A 22,217-nucleotide genomic window follows, 5' to 3' on the forward strand; every position below is an offset into this window, starting at 1 on the left:
TGCTTACTTCCCTCATTTTCTTACCTCTGGCATCTATGTCAAAAGTGTGTATTAGGGAATATTTAATTATGAATTCCTCAAGATAATAAATTGCAGTGTTACAAAGAGCAATACCACGCCATCTCATTACATTTATGAATTTGGCAGACACTTGAATCCAAAGAAAGTTAAATTGGTTTGGACATGCACGTTTTATCAGTTCTTGCTTTTCCTGGGACCTGAACCCACAAGCTTGGTGTTTAAGGCATAATGTGCTTGGGTTTTAAAGTGGCTGGTAAGTATATATTTTTCTTTTTTCCTAATATTTGTATTATAGAATAATAGTGTATATAGGTTTTCCAGCACTGGGGGTTCATGCGTTAGTGTACTATCAGTGCTGGGTTGTGGCCGGAAGGCCAACTGCTGCATAAAACATATTATGCAGCAGCCAGAGTAATTGGTGGTTCATTCCACTGTGGCAAACCCCTGATAAATCAGCGACTAAGCGGAAGGAAAGTTTAACAAACATTAACAAATCACAGAAAAATACATACATTAAGAGTACACTACCTGGCAATAGTCTTGTCATTGGTCCCAGTTGTACGAACAACTAAATACCTGACTTCTAGTTGATCATTTGGAAAAGTGTCAGAAGGTAGATTTTTTAGATGAATCATCTGTTGAACTGCATCCCAATCATCACAATTACTGCAAAAGACCAATTGGAACCCGCATGTACCCATGATTCTCACAGTCAAGTTTGGTGAAGGAAAAATCATGGTTTGGGGTCACATTCAGTATGGGGGTATGCGATAGATCTGCAGAGTGGATGGCAACATCAACAGCCTGAGGTATCAAGACATTTGTGCTGCTCATTACAGTACAAACCACAGGAGAGGGCAAAGTCTTCAGCAGGATAGCACCCCTTCTTATACTTCAGCCTCCACATCAAAGTTCCTGAGGTGCTAAGTATTGGCCAGATCAGTCACCAGACATGAAAATTATTGAGCATGTCTGGGGTAAATGAAGGAGGAGGCATTAAAGATAAATCCAAAGAATCTTGATGAACTCTGGGAGTCCTGCAAGAATGCTTTCTTTGGCATTCCAGATGACTTTATTAATAAGTTATTTGAGTCAGAGATGTATGGATGCAGTCCTCCAAGCTCATGGGAGTCACACACAATATTAATTGTTTTTCCACTGCACCTTGACTTTATATTCTATACTGTACATTATTTCTGTTAAGTGACAAGACTTTTGTCCAAGCAAAGTCAGACCTTACTGTACTAATTAAATCATTTTAAAATCAAGGCGTATTTTATTTTGCTAAAATAAGCGTAATCTAGAGGTCTTTGCCTTTCATATAAGCCACTTCTGATAGCAATTGATCAACTAGAACTCAAGTTATTATCTGTTGTTCCTAAAACTTGGATAGGCGGCAAGACTTTTGTCAGGTAGTGTACAGACAAGAGTAGGAAAATAATGAGAAAATAAAAATAATAAAAAATGTTTTGACACATCTCAGTGTCCAGCAAAGAGCTGCTTCTGATTATGTTTGTACAGTAAAGTATACTGAAATCAGTGTCGGTGTTTGGTTTCTGTAGTGAAAGACATGAAAACAGCTATCTGTGTAAAAAAAATTCTGGATATATTATTACATATATATTGCCTAAAAAAATGCATAAAATGCAACAAAACCGATCACAAATGAATAAAATATTAATATATTTTAATTAAATAAATATAAATGAATCAAACACACAAATTTGTTTACCATTAAACACAATGCATGAGCATGCTGAAATGAATAAAACACATTCCTGCAGACCAAATGATGAGTTAGAGAGAATAACAGTTACAGTATTTTAACAAACCCTGGCTGAAAGCACTATAAAAGGCTGGTCTTGTAATATGAATATCCATAAGCTTTTCCTGATGATACGGATACAGCCAACAGTGAAACACCAGTTCTCAAGGTATTTTATTTATTTATCTGGTAACCAAAGAAAAACAAAGTGAGGAAAAAGAAAACAACGAAATAAATGTATGTATTCTACATAATTTTACCTTTCCACCTAAGATAGTTGCAGCCTGCAGATTTCAAAACAATCTAACAGATCTATAGGGACATAAAAAAGTTGATCTCTCATGACTCATCAGAAGCCGGAATCTTGATATCATCCTAAAGAGTAACACAGTAACCCACCGTCCGGTCAAATATTTAAAAAAGGCAGATCATACTGAGCAACGAAACAGTTACATACTGTACTCTTCCTAGGCCACTGAGACTTTGCTGACGTGGTAAAATGTTGCAAAATAGTAAATAATTAAGTCCAGAAGTAAATAAATAGAGAAATACCGTAGATGAAAGTCTGTTTCATTATGTAATTTTTTTTGTCTTGGTTTAATTTATAGTGAAAGCTGGAAACTAAGCATTTTCTCAAAATTACTGATTGTTATGTTAGACATGGATACCCCTTTTTTTTTGAGAATGACCATTACTATGGATTTTGAACTTGTCATCACTCTCATTAAATGGTTGATTTAGACATTCTGTTTGGATGTTTGTGCCAAAAACCAACAATAAACAGCAAACCGACGTCAAACATAAGCTAGAGAGCTGCTTACGCCACCCCAAAATCAGTTGACACATGAAAGCGGCCTATGGTCATAACAAAATGCTAAAAAGTAATGAACTTGAAGCTGAAAAAGTGTGTGAAGAGAAACTGTGGCTTTTTCTCATGTCTTTTCACAGGAATTTTTATTATTCTAATTATATACATAAGATAAAGTAATTTTACCCTTTCATTTTGATTCATTCTCTGCCTTTGAATTAGAAACTAGGTAAACAATGAGTTTATTAAATGAATCTGGCAACCAAACCACACATCACTTACTTAAATCATGCTCTTTGATTTAATTTTCTATAATGTCCAAGCCCACAAAATATGTCTTTGGATGTCATTCATTCATTCATTTTCTTTTCGGCTTAGTCCCTTTATTAATCTGGGGTCGCCACAGCGGAATGAATTGGCAAATTATCCAGCACATGTTTTCACAACAGATGCGCTTTCAGCTGCAACCCATCTCTGGGAAACATCCATACACACTCACTCACACTCATACACTACGGACAATTCAGCCTTCCCAATTCACCTGTACCACATGTCTGTGGACTGTGGGGGAAACCGGAGCACCCGGAGGAAACCCACACGAACACGGGGAGAACATGCAAACTCCACACAGAAACGCCAACTGACCCAGCCGAGGCTCGAACCAGCGAGCTTCTTGCTGTGAGGAGATAGCACTACCTACTGCGTCACTGCATCGCCTGGATGTCATTCAAATACTTTAATTTTGAAAATAAATATTCTAGCACCATATTTAATACTCGTTTGTTTTTCGATCAATCATATTCTGGTAAATCAAAAAGAATGTGGCCTTAAATGTTTTAAAAGAAGACAACATCACAAAAAAGCAGACAGTTTTGTTTTTATTTACATTTCAAATTCATCACATTTTTATTAATTTAGCATGTTGTAAACTTTGCACATTCAGAAACTCATAGCTTTGACATTTTCAGTGCAGACAAAGATCTGTATTAAATATGTTCAAATAATAAATCTAATGAGCACCTCATTTAACACAATTCCTCCAGTTAATATAAGCAGCATGAAGAAAAATGCAAGTCCTCGACGAAAAAAGAGCTGTTTGGTGGTCAAGAGCTCTCCAACTGTGACCAATGCAAGAGTGTCTGTTATTCCTCCTCCTCCTTTACTGAGTCCTTCCAGGTCGGTGTTTGTCTGGCCTTCTTCAGTGTTCTCCATTGCTGCTTCTATATTCAGTCAACAAAGAAAATCAGTACTGAAAGACACATAAAATCATATATTTCTTATTATATATTTTATTTAGAGCAGCACAGACAGACAGTACCTTCAGTGCAGCCCTTATTTTCCAAACCAAAGGATTCATATTTGGTTTCAGAGACTTGAACACCCGCTCTGATCAAAGCCTGAAAATGAGAAGACAAAAACTCTAGCCATCATCTCTAAAACCAGACTGCAGAAACATGAATGAAACAACAGCTCACCTCTTGAGTTGCTTTTTTCCAGTCCATTTTGCAAATGAGGATGATGAAGAACAAAGACTGTAGGAAGACACATGTAAAAAACCCAATCCAGAGGCCTAATGATTGAGACAAGAAGAGATCGATGAACAGGTTTCAGTGCCTTTACAAACAGTATCAGAACTACTACTGATACTGCCTACAACCATGGAAAGCAATTTTCACATTAAATCTATGACATACTACAACAAGTCTATGACAACCCTTAGAAAATAGCGATTTTAAAATTTACATTGACTTGTATTTCATTACAGACAAGATGAACACAAAATATTTCATCTTTTGTCTGGTCAACTTCATTTCCTTTGTAAATATACATCCTTTCTTGTCATTCAGACCTGCAACATATTCCAAAAAAAGTTGGGACAGGAGCAATTTAGGGATAGTAATCAGGTAAATTGCTTAAATAATGATGTGATGTCAACAGGGGATTGTAATTATGATATGGTACAAAAGCAACATCCAAGAAAGGTCTAGTCCTTTAGGAGCAAAGATGGGTTGAGGATCGCCAGTTTGCCAATGAACACCAAAGGAAATTATTGAAATGTTTAAAAACAATGTTCCTCAAAGAATGATTGGAAGACATTTGGATATTTCACCTTCAAAAGTGCATACCATAATTAAAAGTTTGAAGGAATCTGGAGGAATTTCAGTGCGTAAAAGACAAGGGCACAAGCCTAAACTGAAAAAACGTGATCTCCAATCCCTCAGGCAGCACTGCATCAAGAATCCTAATTCATCTATAAGTGATATCTTCACATGGGCTCAGGACTACTTTGGCAAACCTTTGTCAAGTACCACAATACATAGTTACATCAACAAATGCCAGATAAAACTGTACTGTGCAGGGGGGTTGGTGGAGAAATGGATGTCGTGTGCTCTGGACCAAAGAAGAAAAGAATCATCCAGACTGTTACCAGCAACAAGTCCAAAAGCCAGTGTCTGTCATGGTATGGGGTTGTGTCAGTGCCAGTGGCAAAGGTAACTTGCACTTCCATGATGGCACCATTAATGCAGAAAAGTAAATAAAGATGTTCAAGCACAAAATGCTTCCTTCTTTTGCAGGGATGCCCATGCATATTTAAACAAGACAATGCAAAACCACATTCTGCACAAATGACAAAGTCCTGGCTGTGAAGGAAGAGGATACAGGCCTGCCTTCAGTCCCAACCTGTCTCCAATAGAGTGTTTGCAGGAAGAATGGGACAAAATTACACCTGAAACATTTTATCCCTTGATGTCTTCAGTCCCTAAACATCTTTTTAAGTGTTGTGAAAAGGAATGGCAACATTACAAAACGGTAAATGCTTTACTCTTCCAACTTTTTAAAAATGTGTTATAAAAACCAACATTGCAATAAGTGTATAATTTGAAAAAAAAAATGCAATAAAAAAATCATGAAGAACTCGATAAATATTAGTTGTTGTATTGTCTGTGTAACACCCGCTGGTCCTACTCCACCCAACCCACTCCGAGCTGGTATCGAACCGGCAACTGTCCGCATGAAAGTCGGTTGCTCTATTAAAGAGGCTAAAGCCCATGGCCTCTAATGTCTGTCGCTAGAGCACCTGTAGAGGTCAGAGGAGTGAGGTTTACCTGCACAGCACTTATTAGCTGGCCTCTGTTACATCTGCAATAAATTACAAGTCAAAGTAAATTTAGAAATCATGACTTTCTTTTTTATTTGTGTTTTATTTGCGTTTTCCATACTGTCCATAAAACAATAACCCTTTTCTTAATGTCCTCCTGGACCAGAAATCACTGAGACTTTTGTTTCAGTACTGTATGTTGATGTGTTTCCAACGGAAATGGAATATAGAGAAGGGGCGAGGCTTTCTTTTTTCCATGTCATTCCCTCATAGCAATCTAACGATAAAAGGGGCATGGTTAACCGAAAAGGACCAGCACTCCAAATGTGGAAGCAAATAAGCAAGTGGTAAGCAATAAGGTGCACAGTGAGTAGTACCATTGCCTCACAGCAAGAAGGTCACTGGTTCAAGCCTCGGCTGGGTCAGTTGGCATTTCTGTGTGGAGTTTGTATGTTCTAGCCATGTTCGCGTGGGTTTTCTCTGGGTGCTCTGGTTCCCCCAAAGACATGTGCTATAGGTGAATTAGGTAAGCTACATTGTCTGTATGGCTTTTTCCCAGTGATGGGTTGCAGCTGGAAAGGCATACACTGCGTAAAACATGTGCTGGATAAGTTGCCGGTTCATTCTGCTGTGGTGACCCCAGGATTAATAAAGGCACTAAGCTGAAAAAAAAAAATGAATGAATAAAATTTCAGTGGATTAACTTGCATTGATTACTTATTCACCTAAAGAATAACAATGCATGCTAGCAAAATTAACACTGTAAATTTAGATTTGGGCATCACGGTCGTGCAGTGGGTAGCACAATCGCCTCACAGCAAGAAGGTTGCTGGTTCGAGCCTAGACTGGGTCAGTTGGCATTTCTGTGTGGAGTTTGCATGTTCTCCCCGTGTTCGCATGGGTTTCCTCCGGGTGCTCCACAGTCCAAAGACATGCGGTACAGGTGAATTGAGTAAGCTAAATTGGCCGTAGTGTATGTGTGTGAAAGAGTGTGTATGGGTGTTTCCCAGTGATGGGTTGCAGCTGGAAAGGCATCCACTGCGTAAAACATATGCTGGATAAGTTGGTGGTTCATTCCGCTGTGGTGACCCCTGATTAATAAAGGGACTAAGCCGAAAAGAAAATAAATGAATGAATACAACATGCAATGACAAATAAAAGCTTTTGAATGTTTTTTGTTGGTTTAAACAGTTTTTATTTTCAAATTATGTGGAATTTTTACCCGAAGGAAAAGTGACATCCTATGACATCCTAGGTAAAATAAGGAAAGCGTATAGGCAGTGCTTTTTGCAATCATCTTAAACTCATGAAAAACATCCCATTGAGAAGGCTACTTGATGCAGCTATTTTTTTTTTGTCAATTAAACATATTTATGTCTTTTAAATTAGTTTATTTCATATAATAACTGTATTGTTCCTTTTACAGAATAATTTTAGGTAAAATTAGACAAAAACGTTCTGTTGATTATGCTGTTTGTATGTTGTCTGCACATGTAAAAATTAACCCATCAAAATCTTTTCAAGGGTCAAAGACAGTTAACAATAGACTGAAACTCTGTCTGAAGTGTTTTGTTCATATCTCAGCCAATTTTGTAATATTATTTTGTTTATATTTGTCTGTTAATGCTTACATCATCAAAAGCCAAAACTTGAATGAAAATGAAAAATATAAACACTTAAATAATAAAAAGAAATGCAGGTATATTAAAAGTTACTAGTCTCCAATGATTGATACTATGATGACTAGTATCTAAACTATTATCATTAGTACAAAATTAAGAACTGCTAAATAATATGTACTAGCTACAAATTTTTCATATGGGTCATATCTCAGATCCCAATAGATGCTTTTGTTACTTTTGTAACAATTGAATTTCACTTCTGAAATAAATAACAATAACTAATGAATGCCCAATTTTGTTTAATTTTGCACTAGTAGTCTAAAAATACATTCTGATGTGTTTTTATTAATAAACAGTTCACCGTACTACAATACAAATCAGTGTTTTGAATAGAACACAATCTCACGGCAATTTGTAACATTTTGATTTAGTGGCTACACTGTAAAAAAATTCATCCGTAAAATTTACGGTAAAAAAACAGCGCCTGTGGTTGCCAGTAAAAGTAATTTCTCATTTTTCAGTAAATTACTGTATTTTATTAATTTATAGAGGTAATATGTCTGTATTTTAAATGACCAACATCTACACATCTTTTGTTACAAAGATAGACACATTAACACAGCCATATGCTGGTGGGGATGAGGTTGTTACATAATGAAGCAATGTTCATCACAATCAACTTTTCCCACAAGCAGAAAAGTGAATCAGTATATAGAAGGTGCTCAGTGTCATTCTACTAAACACCAGTATGGTAACACGCATAAAATTAAAGTCATGAAAAAAACATTGTTTATCACCATTAGGTGTAACATAAATCTCTAATGTACATCACTGATGGGGAAACAACTAAAAAGATCCATAGTAATGTCAACAAAAAGCATAAAAAGTGATGTGCCATGCAGGGAATTCTGGGAAAGTCAATTTACGGTTAGTTGGCGTATATATTAAGGAAACAATCTGTTTATCAGGTTCTGGATTTTTACTGTTACATTTTACAGTTTTTTTTTACTATTGAAAACACAGCCATTTTTACAGTGTAATTCATATGAATTCATACAATCTCATTCAAACAAATTGCTCTTCCCCTAGTGTTGGTTGGGTGCCACACCTACTTTTTAAAATCGTATATTTTCATATGACTGAACTACAAATTCGCCACCAAACTGACAAAACGTCAAATAGTTACGTTCCTCGTGAGATCAGGCTGTTTGAATTTTCTTTAAAGTTTCATGATGCAGCAACATTCAAAGCAGCAACATTCATTTTCATAAAAATTAAAAGTTTATTAATAGTTATTGAAATATATGCATATTATTTTGAATATTTAAAAACATAGCTTTAATGTAAGTGTCAATGTCTTACCAACTATGCCCATGTTAAGAGCAAACATCAGAGACACTCCAATTGGGAATCCTACACAATAATATCCCACCAAGTTACAAAGAGCACCAATCTGTTGTTTTCCAGCACCTCTGACAATGCCACCTGTAATAGCCTCCAATAAAAACACATTACAATTATTATCAAATGTAAATATTTATATAATATAAAATATAATGCAAATAGCAGATCTGTTGAAATGAATAACCATAATAAAAGTCACAAGTAGTAGCTTTTTGTTTTCTTTTGATCCATGTATCTTTAAGAAAAAGGCTTAAAAATGTATGATCTTACCGAAGTAGCATCAAACAGATGAACAAATCCATACATAACCATGACCTGTGAAACTCTGTGGACAATATCCCTTCAATAAAGAAAGTTTTGGAGGCAGATTATAATGCTATTCTCAATCATTTTATCCTATAATATCAGTTATGTTAAAGGGTCACTTTTTTTGTACTGTTAAACACAAAATAAGATATTTTGAAGAAAGCAGGAAGCCTGTAACCATTGACTTCCATAGTATTTGTTTTTCCTACTATGGATGTCAATATCTAACAATTCTTAAAACCTGGTTACCTGGTTTTTCTTCTTTAGAGTTCAACAGAAGAAGAAAACTCATAAAGGTTTATATGTGAGGGTGAGTAAATAGTGAGTAAATTACATTTTTTGGGTGAACTACCCCTTTAAATGTTGCTTTTCAAATAAAGAAGCCTTGTAAGATAATATTAAAGATTATACTAAAGGCAACTTACTCATCTTTACTGAAGATGTATCCAATAATGTTGTTAGTTCCAGGAATTATGACTGCAATCACACAGGAGACAAGCACTACAGCAGAGGAGAAAGGAATCAACTATTAAAAGAAAACAAATGTATAACATTGCACATACATGGCAAAAAAAAAAATTCTTACTTTATTGTTTTGTTTCTAGTCAAAATATCTAAAAATTCAAGTCAAAATTAAGTGAGGTTTCCCCTAAAACAAGCTTATTGATCTGTCAATGGGTATCGGTAAATGAAATAAACTTATTTCAATGTGAAAGCAAGATTACTTTGCTTACCCATTGGCAGATTTTATGTGCTTGTTTTAAGGAAAAACTCACTTAATCTCGAACTATTATTCTGAAAACAAGACAACATTTTTGTTTATCGAGAAAATCTTGATGAAAGAATTGTTAGATATTTGGACTAGAAAAAAGACAAAAACTATTGGTTTTTGCAGTGTGGCATGATATCTTATCACATTGTTTGCCACCAAAATGAGACATATTCAGGATCAGTTAAAGCTCTAGAAATGACCACATACGTCCACAGACTAAAGAAACTTTGGCGGACAGTTTGGCTTGTTCTGTGTTTCCAGCTCCAAGAGCATTTCCCACCCTAACACCGGCGGCCACCGCAAATCCCAGAGGAAACTGAATGACAAACACAGAAAAATAACCTCCAGTGAGTTCTGAACATTAACTAGTCTACTATTTGACTATATGATAGCTATTTAAAATGTCAAAAAGTTGACACAGATTAATTCTTATAAACGTAAAATAATGGTGTTTTTTTGCTTGTTACTTGTTTAAAGTAAGTGGAAACAACACAACTCTTGTAAATACTTTGGACAATTTATTTGTTTTATGTTCAAGTTTCAAATTTGTAATAATAATAATAATAAGTTAACTGTTTTGTGCTGGGACAACATGACTTGAATGACTTGAGTAGGTGTAACTCTGGTGGTGAAGTCTAGATAGGATATAGCTGTGGATACGCACATCAACATAGCATTATTTTTTTAACATTGTATAACAATAATTAATATTTTTACATTGCTGTGATGGTTGGTTTAAGGTAGAAGTAGATGTTAAAAATACAAATTATTGGGTAATTTAATGAATAACATAAATAATCCTCGGCACAACTACTGTTTTTACATTACTGTGAAAATTGGGTTTAGGGATAGGGGTGGTGGTTAATAAAATACAATAAATGGGAAATTTTATAAATTATATAATAATTCTCATTAATGTCCGACTGCAACCGTATCTGATCTAGCAACAACCCTATCTGGTTAGTGCAGGGGTAGGCAACCTATGGCTCGGGAGCCACATGTGGCTCTTTGACCAAAAATATGTGGCTCTCCAGTTGTCTCTCTTCAATAATATTTTAAAGTTTAAAAAATTATAACCATCACTAGAAATCAGTTTCCTATTTAAAATACAATTACAGTTACCTTTTATTGTATTATTTTTACAGCAAAATGAATAAGAAGTTAGTTTACAATCAAGGAATGTTTCAACCAATGCTTGTGTGCGGCACTGTGGATTAACTTGAATCGGCACACCAATAAAGGGAATGCAACTTACATTTCTATGGTAATGTCGCGCACGTAAATTCAAACAATATTCATGAGTGGTGATGACGATAAATTGTCCTTTCTTCATACATGGACTTGCTCAACATGCGATGCTTCATATTTGTTTATTTTTGAGTTGTGCATGGACATAAATAATGGTTGTTATTTATATACATATAAATACAGTATATGACTCTTGTGTGTAGGCTTAGAAATTTAACTTTTATAGTGACGACTGTATGTGTGTGTATATATATATATATATATATATATATATATATATATATATATATATATATATATATATATATATATATATATATATATATATATATAGTATATATACATACATACATACATACATACATACATACATACATACATACATACATACATACATACACAAATACACACACACTCACAAACACCCCCGATGACTCTTTAAAAATGCATTTTGCCAAAAAATTTCCCGACCCCTGGGTTAGTGGAGGTATAATTGCCAGCATGCATTGCATGGGATTGCATCAAGAAGGGAAAATGTTGACAATAAAAGTGATCTCATGTGTTTTAGGTAAAAACAAAGACTAGAGTAATTCTTCATTTAGTTTGAAGATTTAGAGTAGTTTCAAGTTGAGTTTCGAGTTTGCCGCCTTGCAGAAGAGTAAAACTCTTGCTTTGGGAGTTGGCAGCTTTATTAACAATTTTTATGTTTGTAGCTACACTCAATGAGCAATTACTGTGCAAATGCTAGTTATAAGAACAGTCTTAGTTAACAGAAAGTTTTGGATGTTTAAACCAAAATAAATAACAGAAGATTCTGGCTGTCCAGATTAAAACAAGATTAAGCTGTGTTTAAATCACAAGGTCATTCAAATGAAAGAGACTTGACATCATTTTTTTTTTTTTTCAAAATTAATTATGTTCTTTGGTTCTATTTGGCCAAGATTGAAATAATGCAATTCAAATAAATTCAAATGTGTGTTGCATTAAGATGAAGTTACACCAAAGATTTTTTTGAGTGTACACCACTGTTTAAAAGTTTGGGCTTGGTAAAAGTAACAAAAAAAGGATGTTTCAGAATCACACGCAATAGCAAAACCACACATAGCAAAAAATAACACTGTTAGTTGACTGAAAATAATTAAATAATCAGTAATGACAATATAAATTGACTTGTAAAGATATTAACAAAGTGTAGTCATTTTTAAATAATGTACCATATACATAATGCTGGCCAATTGATAGACGATAGACTGAGCGCCCAGCTCCACCTCACTGATGAGTCCTGCAGTGAAAGTGAAGACATACAGACATTATACACCAATATTTGCCTTCCATGTCAAATACTGTTATGGCATGAATGAAAATCGATTCAATAATCAAGACTTTTTTTACACAATTTCACACCCGGCACTCACTGAAATACTCATTGGAAAAACCCTAGAGGGTTATAATAAGAAGTTAACACTGCTGTTTTAACACTGCTCCAGAACAGAGTTAGCATCACTTTTGTGTCAAGGCACCAATGTACATTGGAGATCACAATTAGAAAAACCTCCTTTCCTAACAGAGATAAAAGAGCAGTTTTTTACGTATCATAAGTTACATCTATTCTAAAGCACATGGTTTGTTATCAGATCCTTTCTTTACTGCCATTTTCTTCTCTCAGTTAAATAGACTGTTTTGTATTTGAGAGCAGTCTGGATGGGGACAGGATGTTTGCTAACGGTAAATCCTAAATATGTATTTGAAACTTAATTTTACTCCTAAACAGAAAAAAGAAGAGCATTTCTGCCTTCAACCAGTCAATGTCCTTTCTTTCTTTCTTTCTTTTTTTTTTTTTGGCAAATTTTCTCAGTAGAACTTGGATTGTACAGTGCGAAACCTCTTTAAATGTTAACCTTGAGTAAATTGTTAACTCTTGGTAAATTATAAGCAGTGTGAAACATGAAATAAGATAGGATTAACTAGTTCAAAGCCCTATAGTCTGCAAACCTGCCAGGAATCCACCAATCTCATACGTCCATTCAGCACAGAGCATGAGCATGCTGGGAATAGCCAAGCAGATGAAGCTGCCCCATTCCTGCAGACAATCCCAAGACCAGCCTAATAGTATATGTGAGGAAGACGGAAATATTAGCAGAATACATGTAAAAAAGAATATTTCTGATAAAATAGTAGACTAATAAAGAATATAATTATAACAGGGTTTTAACACCTTTTCCAAAGTCAAATTTAAGCACTTTATTTAATTTGACTTAACAAGTGTGGCAAATTACATATTTCACATAAATACTTCATCACATTATATAAGATGCTAGTTGTTATAGTATTCTATTGTATTATAGTGTTAGCATTAGTATTAATAAAGTAAAATAATATTAGTAAGTAAATATTTTTATGTCAGGTTTGCTCTCTTAAATGTAATTTACTCACATCTTAAATTAATTAATCCTAAATTAATAATTAAAAAACAATATTTAGCTCACATATTAAAACTGATCATGCTAAAGGCACATGTGCAGACTCCAGAGTTTTCATTTTATTCAAAAACAAAACGTTATTTTATTTAAATAATTATTTTGAACTTTAATCACAAAAGCAACACAATTACAATTTCAAGACGTTTCAAGCACTAGATGATTCAAGCATTTTAATCCAAAATCAAAGCACTTTTTAAACCTAAAAAATCATTGAAAAAAGCATTTTCAGGGATTTCCAGCAGCCATACAACCCTGTCATACGCTAAATTATATAATACTACTTAAGTACATCATACAATATAGTCTATTGTGGATCTTATTTTACATCATGAATGTATTTTCTTTTGTTGCTTTTAATAAGCAAACACAGAGATTACGTTTTACTATTGGTAAATAACAAGCAGTATAAAAAAGTGCAGTCGATTTCAAACCCTATACTAATGATTATGATAGAAAATTATGATACCATATATTGATATCAAACTGCAAAAAAACAACAACTATATTCTTTCATAGCTAATATAACGAGAAGCAAACGACACCCAAAAGTTTGAAAGTTCATGCTAAAATTGGTCTTCTTGTGCTTAGTTTGAAAAAAAAAAAAAGACAAACATGCAACATTAGTCTTTTAATCTTTTCACTCAACCTAGTAGTTACAAGGTGTGTGTGCTGTCAAGTGGCTCTTACCATCCCAGGTGGCTTTATGCAGACCCATACACCGAATGTATGTATATAGAATCACGGCCAAGGAATACTGGGAAATTGTGTTTGCAGCAGCAGATCCTCTGTGAACACATCAGACTTAGAGATGAATACATGAAGAATACATGAAAATATCATGACTGATAATATAAGATAAACCAAATCTAGACAGCTTCTTACGGCACACCAAGTTCAAGCAGATAAAGGAAGATGTAGTTTATCAAAGCGTTGAAGATGTTCCCTGCGACTCCTGTGATCACCTGAGGCCAGATAATACCCTAAACAAACAATACACATAAAAAGAGCATCAGTGTAACAGCAATCTGTTTGGCACATCAACAACAAGAGCTTGAGTTTAATTATCGAGGAGAGCATAGAAGACTCAAGACAACGGAGATCACCTGATTTTGAAGATATAATCCCTGTAGCTGATACATAAAAGTAGCCTGCAGATCAAACAAATGAAATTAGAAAAACATTGGAAAATTTCAATCAATCAAATTTTTATTTCAATCAATCAATCAATCAATCAATCAATCAATCAATCAATCAATCAATCAATCAATCAATCAATCAATCAATCAATCAATCAATCAATCAATCAAAATAACAAAAAGACTTCGCCATTTTTTCAGTCTCTCTCCTTTTAATGTTTTGAAAGAAATTTCTAGTCCTCAACAAGATTTTGAATACCAATATTACATAAATATGATTATTTTATTAATTAATATAAAATAACATTTGCATTACAGCAGTTCTTCTGGTTCTTAAGTCTAACTGAGAGCATACCTGCCAGGGGCGTTGCTAGACATAAAGCTCTACTGGGACACCCACACATCCCCCCCCCCCCCCTCCTCAAAAAAAAAAAAAAAAAAAAAAAAAATATATATATATATATATATATATATATATATATATATATTTTTTTTTTTTTTTTTTTTTTTTTTTTTTTTTTTTTTTAATAAATATTTATTATTAATAAAAGTATTCTTGTTATTGTACAATTATTATTCTAAATAATCGTAAATGTAACTAAACAATGTTTAGACACAACTGGAGTGATGCTAAGATTATTTAAGAAATCTTTTGCATAAATATTAATAAATATTAAATATTAAACTATAGACAATTCAATAAAATACAAAAAAAAAAGATGTGTTATAGAATTATCTGTTGTCTTAGACTTGACACATGGCAGAGAATTAGGTTTATTAAGTCTTTACCTCCCTGACTCCTCATCCCTCCTTTTTGCCTCATACAAAAAAAAAAAAATCTATCAGGATGCATACTTAGTAAGATCAATAAATTGTTTGTCATATTGTTTAAACTTTAGTTTTGTTGACTTGCAAAACAAAAAAAGGCTGTTACGGCAGTTTTACAACGCATGCGCGGCGCGTGACAAGCAAGTAGCCTGCTTTTTTGGCGCGCATGTTAACTACCGGTACTCGCACTGGCAGAAAAGCAGCGCGTGCGAGAGGCGCGCGGGTTCTCTGCGCACACGCTGAGATGCCTCAGTTTGCTTATTGATTAAACACATTGCTTTCACCTGCATTGGTTCGGTTGCACATAGAGAATAACGTCTTTATTTCAGAATTACCACTCTTAATAAATACACTTGCATATGAAGTAAATCATATCTCAATGCATTTACTGGGGCACTGGAGATTTTTACTGGGGCACGTGCCCCAGTACATTGGGTCTTTATTGGGAATTTACACACCCCTCCCCCGCCCCCCGGATCCTCAGCTTTTTGGTTCAGTCCCCATGTGCACCAACGCGCAACCATCTTCATTCCTGCTCCCCAGTTCGCACGCACCGCTTTTCACTTCGCGCACACCCCCCGATAAAATTTCCTGGATTTTAAGATCCGAATGTTGGCAAGTATGACTGAGAGCCATGTAATAGTCTAGTGATAACAGCACTTCCACAACTCCTTCAGCTTTCACTGCGAGCATTAGTTTGGGATACTACCGCATCATAATATATATTTAAGAGTATTTAAGCAAGAATGTAGTTGCATTGACTTAAAATATTTTTATTTATAAGGACAGTTCCTATCTGTGTTTCGACAGTTTTAGAGATGTGAGTCCCATCAGTGTAAAAACTGAAAAACAGGTCAATCAGAACAAAATACAGACTGTTACATTGCACACTGGATCAGTAATATGAATGCCCCTCGAGGCGTTTCATTGGACACAATGTTTCCTAGTGAGATTACAACAATTATATATTTTGTCTTAGTTTTAAGTTTATCTAAGCTTGTCATGAAAATATTATGTATGTTGGACTCTTATTTTGAAAATGGGAGTTGTACAAATAGTAAAAGAGCTTTCTGTGAAACAAGCAGCCATGCCTGATCTGTTCACAGCTCAAAAATGGGGGATGAATGGATAAAAAAAAAAATTCAGTGCTACCCTGAAAAGGCATAAGGTCTGTTTAAATGTGACTTTTGTTAGCTTAGGTGTATATTGTGAAAATGTGTAGACTGCTGAATATAAGTGTTTGATGTATGTTTATGCACTGTGTCATATCATACAGCTCTAACTGTGATTTTTCTAGAATGACATTCTGTTTAAGAGGTTAATATATATTCTATACATAAAATTATTACAATAATTACAATTAATACAATATATAATACATTATTCTCACAAAATGCAATTCTATAATAATAATAATAATAATAATAATAATAATAATAATAATAATAATAATAATAATAATAATAATAATAATAATAATAACCATAACAATAATACCTACTATGTAGATATTCGAGAAAAAATGTACATATTGAAAAAATAAAAGACAAAAAATTATTAAATTGATCAATTGATTTCAATTGATTAATTGATTGTTTAAATTGATTTTTTATATTGAGTCAATGCACTCTATGGCACCTTTAACTGAAAAAAAATCTAAATCTAAATGAATTTAATGGCAAATCTAGCTGTAATAAAATAATATTCATAAACAATTATAACCATTTTACTTAAATTTATAATAAGCACTTCTGTTCTGTGGTGCAATATACAGTTGCAGTCAGAATTATTAGCCCCCCTGAATTATTTGCCACCCTGTTTATTTTTTTCCCCAATTACTGTTTAATGGAGAGATTTTTTTCAACACATTTCTGAAGATAATAGTTTTAATAACTCATTTCTAATAACGGATTTATTTTATCTTTGCCATGATGACAGTAAATAATATTTTACTAGAGCTTTTTCAAGACACTTCTCTACAGCTTAAAGAGACATTTAAAGGCTAAACTAGGTTAATAAGGTTAACTAGGCAGGTTAGGGTAATTAGGCAATTTATTGTATAATGATGGTTCGTGGACAATCGAAAAAAAAATTAGCTTAAAGGGGCTAATAATTTTGTCCCTAAAATAGTTTTTAAAAAATTGTTAAAAATTAAAAAAAAAAATTATCAGACATACTGTGAAAATTTCCTTGCTCTGTTAAACATCATTTAAGAAATATTCAAAAAAGAAAAAAAAATTCAAAGGGGGGCTAATAATTATGACTTAAACTGTATATAACTGTAGTTGCTGCTTTTATAGCCAAATACATCAGTCGAACACATTTATATACAAAAAAAAACATGTTCTATACAAACATGGTGCTTCTGTTTAACAATAACTTTCAAAATTATCTTTAATATGAAGAAGTTTGACTGAATATCTTCATAATTTCTACTTTTATACATTTTAGCTGCTGATATATGGTTTTGGGTTGAATGTCTGTTCAATTATTGATCAATTAATGAAACATAAACGTTTGTCAAAGTAAATTTAGACATCACTAATTTCTTTTTTTTATTTGCAATTTCCATACTGTCCCAACTTTTTCTGATTTGGGGTTTGCACAAGTGTAAATGTAAGCTAACTTTGCTTTGGTATACACTGGATGTGTTCTGTTAAATTGGCTAAACTAAAATAAATACTAAATACTAAAACTAAATATATAAAAAATAAAAACAAACACTAACAAAACCATAAAAGAAAATAACTACAACTAAACTGAACTGTATAGCCTTATTAAAAACTTTGAAATAGATTGAAATAAAAAATAATTTAAATTGCAAAACTACTACTTGTGTTCCAACACAACCTTTGATTTAACTCAACACATTACAGTGAACACTTTAATTAATAAATGTTCTTTAATAATAAGTTTTCAATAAGTTTTCTTTGTATATAATTTAGCAAATCAGATTAGAAGCTAGCAATATTTGAGGTAGCTACAACATTTGAATACAGGTGATGCTGTGAAATGTGTCACTCACAGGCAGAGCAGGCATAAAAATTTTCACATAGAGTTGTGACAGACTGTTGACAGAGAAACATGAGTTCACAAACAGTTAACAAAACTTCACTGACACAAACTGTACATGACTGTCACATGACAACATGCATGGACATTATTTCTTATAATGTATTTCACAGTACTTGCATCATTTAATTTTCTCAACACTATGTTTTATCAGCATATAGATTTTGCTAAACAAGCAAATTATCTAATGTAAATGGGGAGAGGGGGAATATCTGATTAAAGTCTGAAACACGTTTAATAAATCTAAGATTATTTGTTTGCTTTTTGCACACTTTGACATGAAAAAGGTACACAAATTAACCAGTTTTCTCTTGTTATCATTGTCCGATGCTATCATTGTTAGTATTTTGAGTTGATTTAGAATTTCTATTCTGGTTTAAGAGTAAACCTACTATTTAATAGTTACCATTTGTTTGTGTGTGCAAGACTGAAAAAGAGTAATGTATATTAATTATATCAGCTAAAAAGTAGTTTGCATTCTGTATTGGAAGAAGCCACCCGTCTTCGTCTGATTGTGTTTTGTAATCATAATTATTGAGTTATGTTATAATTACTAAACATTTTTGATTATTTAATCTTAATTCATTTGTGTATTTATGCATTTAAGTTGTACTGTTTAATTTATTTGTTTTTAACTGTTGGGTATTATTTACTTTATGAATTAAATTATTCAATAATTGTATGTGTTTTTACTTTTCAAAATGTTTTTTCCCCCCAAACACTTCTCCTTGCATCTAATGTGTAAGAGTTGAATGAGAGACCTGGCCACACTGGGACTCTGTCGGACAGCCAGCAGGATGGCCTTTGTGTTGATAAGGAGTGCCCAGCAGGGGAAACAGGCCAGCAGGAGGATGAGAATCCCTCTCTGCAGTATCACACCCACCCGCTTCAGATTATTACTGCCAAACGTCTGCAGGAGACACAATTCAATTCATTGACACCTGAGCACAGCTTACACTCACATTACTGAACACTGATTATCAGACCTGAGAGATGAGGGTATCACATGCAGACACCAGTCCAGAGCCGATGGAGATGCCTGTCACATTGATAACCTGTCAAGATGCATTTATTAATGAAACGAGTGCTTTAATAAAAGACTATAATAAAGTTCATTTGTAAACTCACAGCAATAGCCAGAGCCACACCGGCTAATTCAGTTTTCCCCAAGTGTCCACAAAACACAGTGCTGACGAAGCTGATCAGAAAGATCATCAGCTGAGAGATAAACTGCATGAAAAAAACAAAAAACAATATATATATATATATATATATATATATATATATATATATATATATATATATATATATATATATATATATATATATATATATATATATATATATATATATATATCGTCACCTTAGGCACCTTAATTATAAGGTTCTATATGACATTTTTGTCAAAATTGAATTATTGACATATTCTTATTCATTTACATTAAGAGATATTTTTTATAAGTTGTTTACTTTTTAAAACTTTTTATTTTTAAAAAATTGTTACAAACATACTGTTTGCTATATGGAATGCAAAAACTTTGAAGCCTAATATCTCAAAATCATTCAGAACGCAGATAGAACCTTATAATTCTAAGGTGCCGAGATATATATATATATATAGTTGATGTCAGAATTATTAGCCCCCCTTAGATTTTTTTTTCTATATTAAATATTTCTCAGATGATTTTTAACAGAGCAAGGAAATTTTCACATTATGTTCGATAATATTTTTTTCTTCTGGAGAAAGTGTTATTTTTTAGGCTAGAATAAAAGCAGTTTTTAATTTTTTTATGACCCATTTTAAGGTCAAAATTATTAACGCCTTTAAGCAAATTTTTTTCGACTGTCTACAGAACAAACCATCATTATACAGTAACTTGCCTGATTACCTTAACATGCCTAACCTAAATACCTAATTAACCTAGTTAAGCCTTTAAATACCTCTTTAAGCTGTATAGAAGTGTCTTGAAAAATATCTAGTAAAATATAATTTACTGTCATCATGGCAAAGATAAAATAAATCAGTTATTAGAAATTAGTTATTAAAACTATTATGTTTAGAAATGTGTTGAAAAAATCTTCTCTCTATTAAAATGGGGGGCTAATAATTGTGACTTCAACTAGATGTTAAATTCAAGGTCATTGATTACAAAATCCTTTTTTTTAAAGTCGCAAAAGTCTTGAAATAACCACAGAATCATTGCAGTAATTTTCAATAAGCATATTAATGAGTGTCCTATTAAAATTAAAGAAGTTGTATTTTTTTCTTTAGAGTGAACGTTAAATAGTTTAAAAATACATAGAAAAGTAAAAAAAAAGAAAGAAAGAAAAATATTTTCATCAATATCATTTTGTTTTGGTTTCTTTTAAAGTAAAAAATAACAAAATAACAAAAAATACACAATACATCACCTTATCTACCTCACATTTAGCTGCAGTTCTGACGTCAAAATAATATTTACACTTACCACCGGTCCAGCAAGTTTTAGCAGCTGTATTACTTCTTCTTTATAAATTACTGGTAACAATCTTCTGAGTTTTCTTAGACATTCAGCACATATGCTTCTCGAAGCCAACTGAGCATCTTCACCTTTCTCCTCTTTTTGATATCCATGATCTTCAGTATAAATACTGTTCATTTCCATTTTTAAACTTAGTTCCCTGTGATCAAAAACACTATTAGTTAGCTATAAAACAAATACACGTGCGCACAAAAATGTAAATATTAAATCAAACTTAAAAATGAAAATCTCAAAACACTGTCTGGCAGAAGTAGCTTCCTGTTATAGTATACAATGTTAGTATATAAACAGCCGTCACTGCATGTACAGATCAGGTTTCATTAAAGGGACCCCCAAATAACATCCTCTATCACTGAAGGCTCCTCAGCGCTCAGAGCACTTCAAGTTGGGCTAATACTTGTGTGAGTTTGCTGCACATTTGCATTCCAGAAACATTGTGGTGCAGATAAGAAAAACATAGCAGTAGAACTTTATCTACAACGTTTTTCCTTAGAAGTTCATATACTGTAGGCATCAAGCACTCCCTAAAAGACATTAAGGAAAGATGTATTGATCCACTTTCATCAATGGTTGGCACAAAGGTGTTATTCTCAGTTTTTTACTTTTTGTGATGTGCATCTTTTTTCTGATGCTTTGTTTGAACTTCAGCTGGTCATCTTGATAACATCTACATGTTTAAATGCATTGAGTTTCTGCTTTGTGATTGGCTGATTTGATATTTGCACTAATAAGCAGTTGAACTGGTGACCTAATTTAGTGGGTATTTAAGTGTACAGTGCATCTGGAAAGTATTCATAGCGCTTCACTTTTTCCACATTTTTTTATGTTACAGCCTTATTCCAAAATGGATTAAATTCATTTATTTCCTCAGAATTCTACACACAATACCCCATAATGACAATGTGAAAAAAAGTATTCACAGCCTTTGCTCAATACTTTGTTGATGCACCTTTGGCAGCAATTACAGCTTCAAGTCTTTTTGAATATGATGCCACAAGCTTGGCACACCTGTCTTTGGGAATTTTTGCCCATTCCCCTTTGCAGTACCTCTCAAGCTCTGTCAGGCTAGATGGGAAGCAACAATGTACAGCCATTTTCAGATCTGTCCAGAGATGTACAATAGGATTTAGATC

The 22,217-nt window shown here is 33.3% G+C and overlaps 1 protein-coding gene across 1 annotated transcript; it reads right to left on the reverse strand.

Annotated features, from left to right (window-relative positions):
• Window positions 1–3,590: 3,590 nt before the first annotated feature.
• LOC130214638 (multidrug and toxin extrusion protein 1-like) lies at window positions 3,591–21,207 on the reverse strand. Its single transcript, XM_056446415.1, has 17 exons — window positions 21,031–21,207; window positions 19,691–19,792; window positions 19,549–19,617; window positions 19,324–19,472; window positions 18,516–18,558; window positions 14,630–14,674; window positions 14,409–14,506; window positions 14,214–14,311; window positions 13,039–13,149; window positions 12,261–12,328; window positions 10,006–10,114; window positions 9,452–9,527; window positions 8,991–9,060; window positions 8,679–8,811; window positions 4,070–4,164; window positions 3,913–3,991; window positions 3,591–3,814 (listed from the first exon to the last, which is right to left on the reverse strand). Exons 1-17 carry the CDS (start codon window positions 21,205–21,207, stop codon window positions 3,591–3,593), a joined length of 1,746 nt encoding a protein of 581 aa, XP_056302390.1.
• Between the last annotated feature and the right edge of the window lie 1,010 nt (window positions 21,208–22,217).

Source organism: Danio aesculapii, chromosome 21 (assembly GCF_903798145.1).
Source record: "Danio aesculapii chromosome 21, fDanAes4.1, whole genome shotgun sequence".
Taxonomy (NCBI): domain Eukaryota; kingdom Metazoa; phylum Chordata; class Actinopteri; order Cypriniformes; family Danionidae; genus Danio; species Danio aesculapii.

Coding starts and splice junctions, on each gene's coding strand:
- LOC130214638 (XM_056446415.1), bottom strand. CDS start 21,207: ATGGAAATGAACAGTATTTATACTGAAGATCATGGATATCAAAAAGAG. Junction 13,150..14,213: donor GCATAAAGCCACCTGGGATG/GTAAGAGCCACT, acceptor ATATACTATTAG/GCTGGTCTTGGGATTGTCTG. Junction 12,329..13,038: donor GATTGGTGGATTCCTGGCAG/GTTTGCAGACTA, acceptor CTTTCACTGCAG/GACTCATCAGTGAGGTGGAG.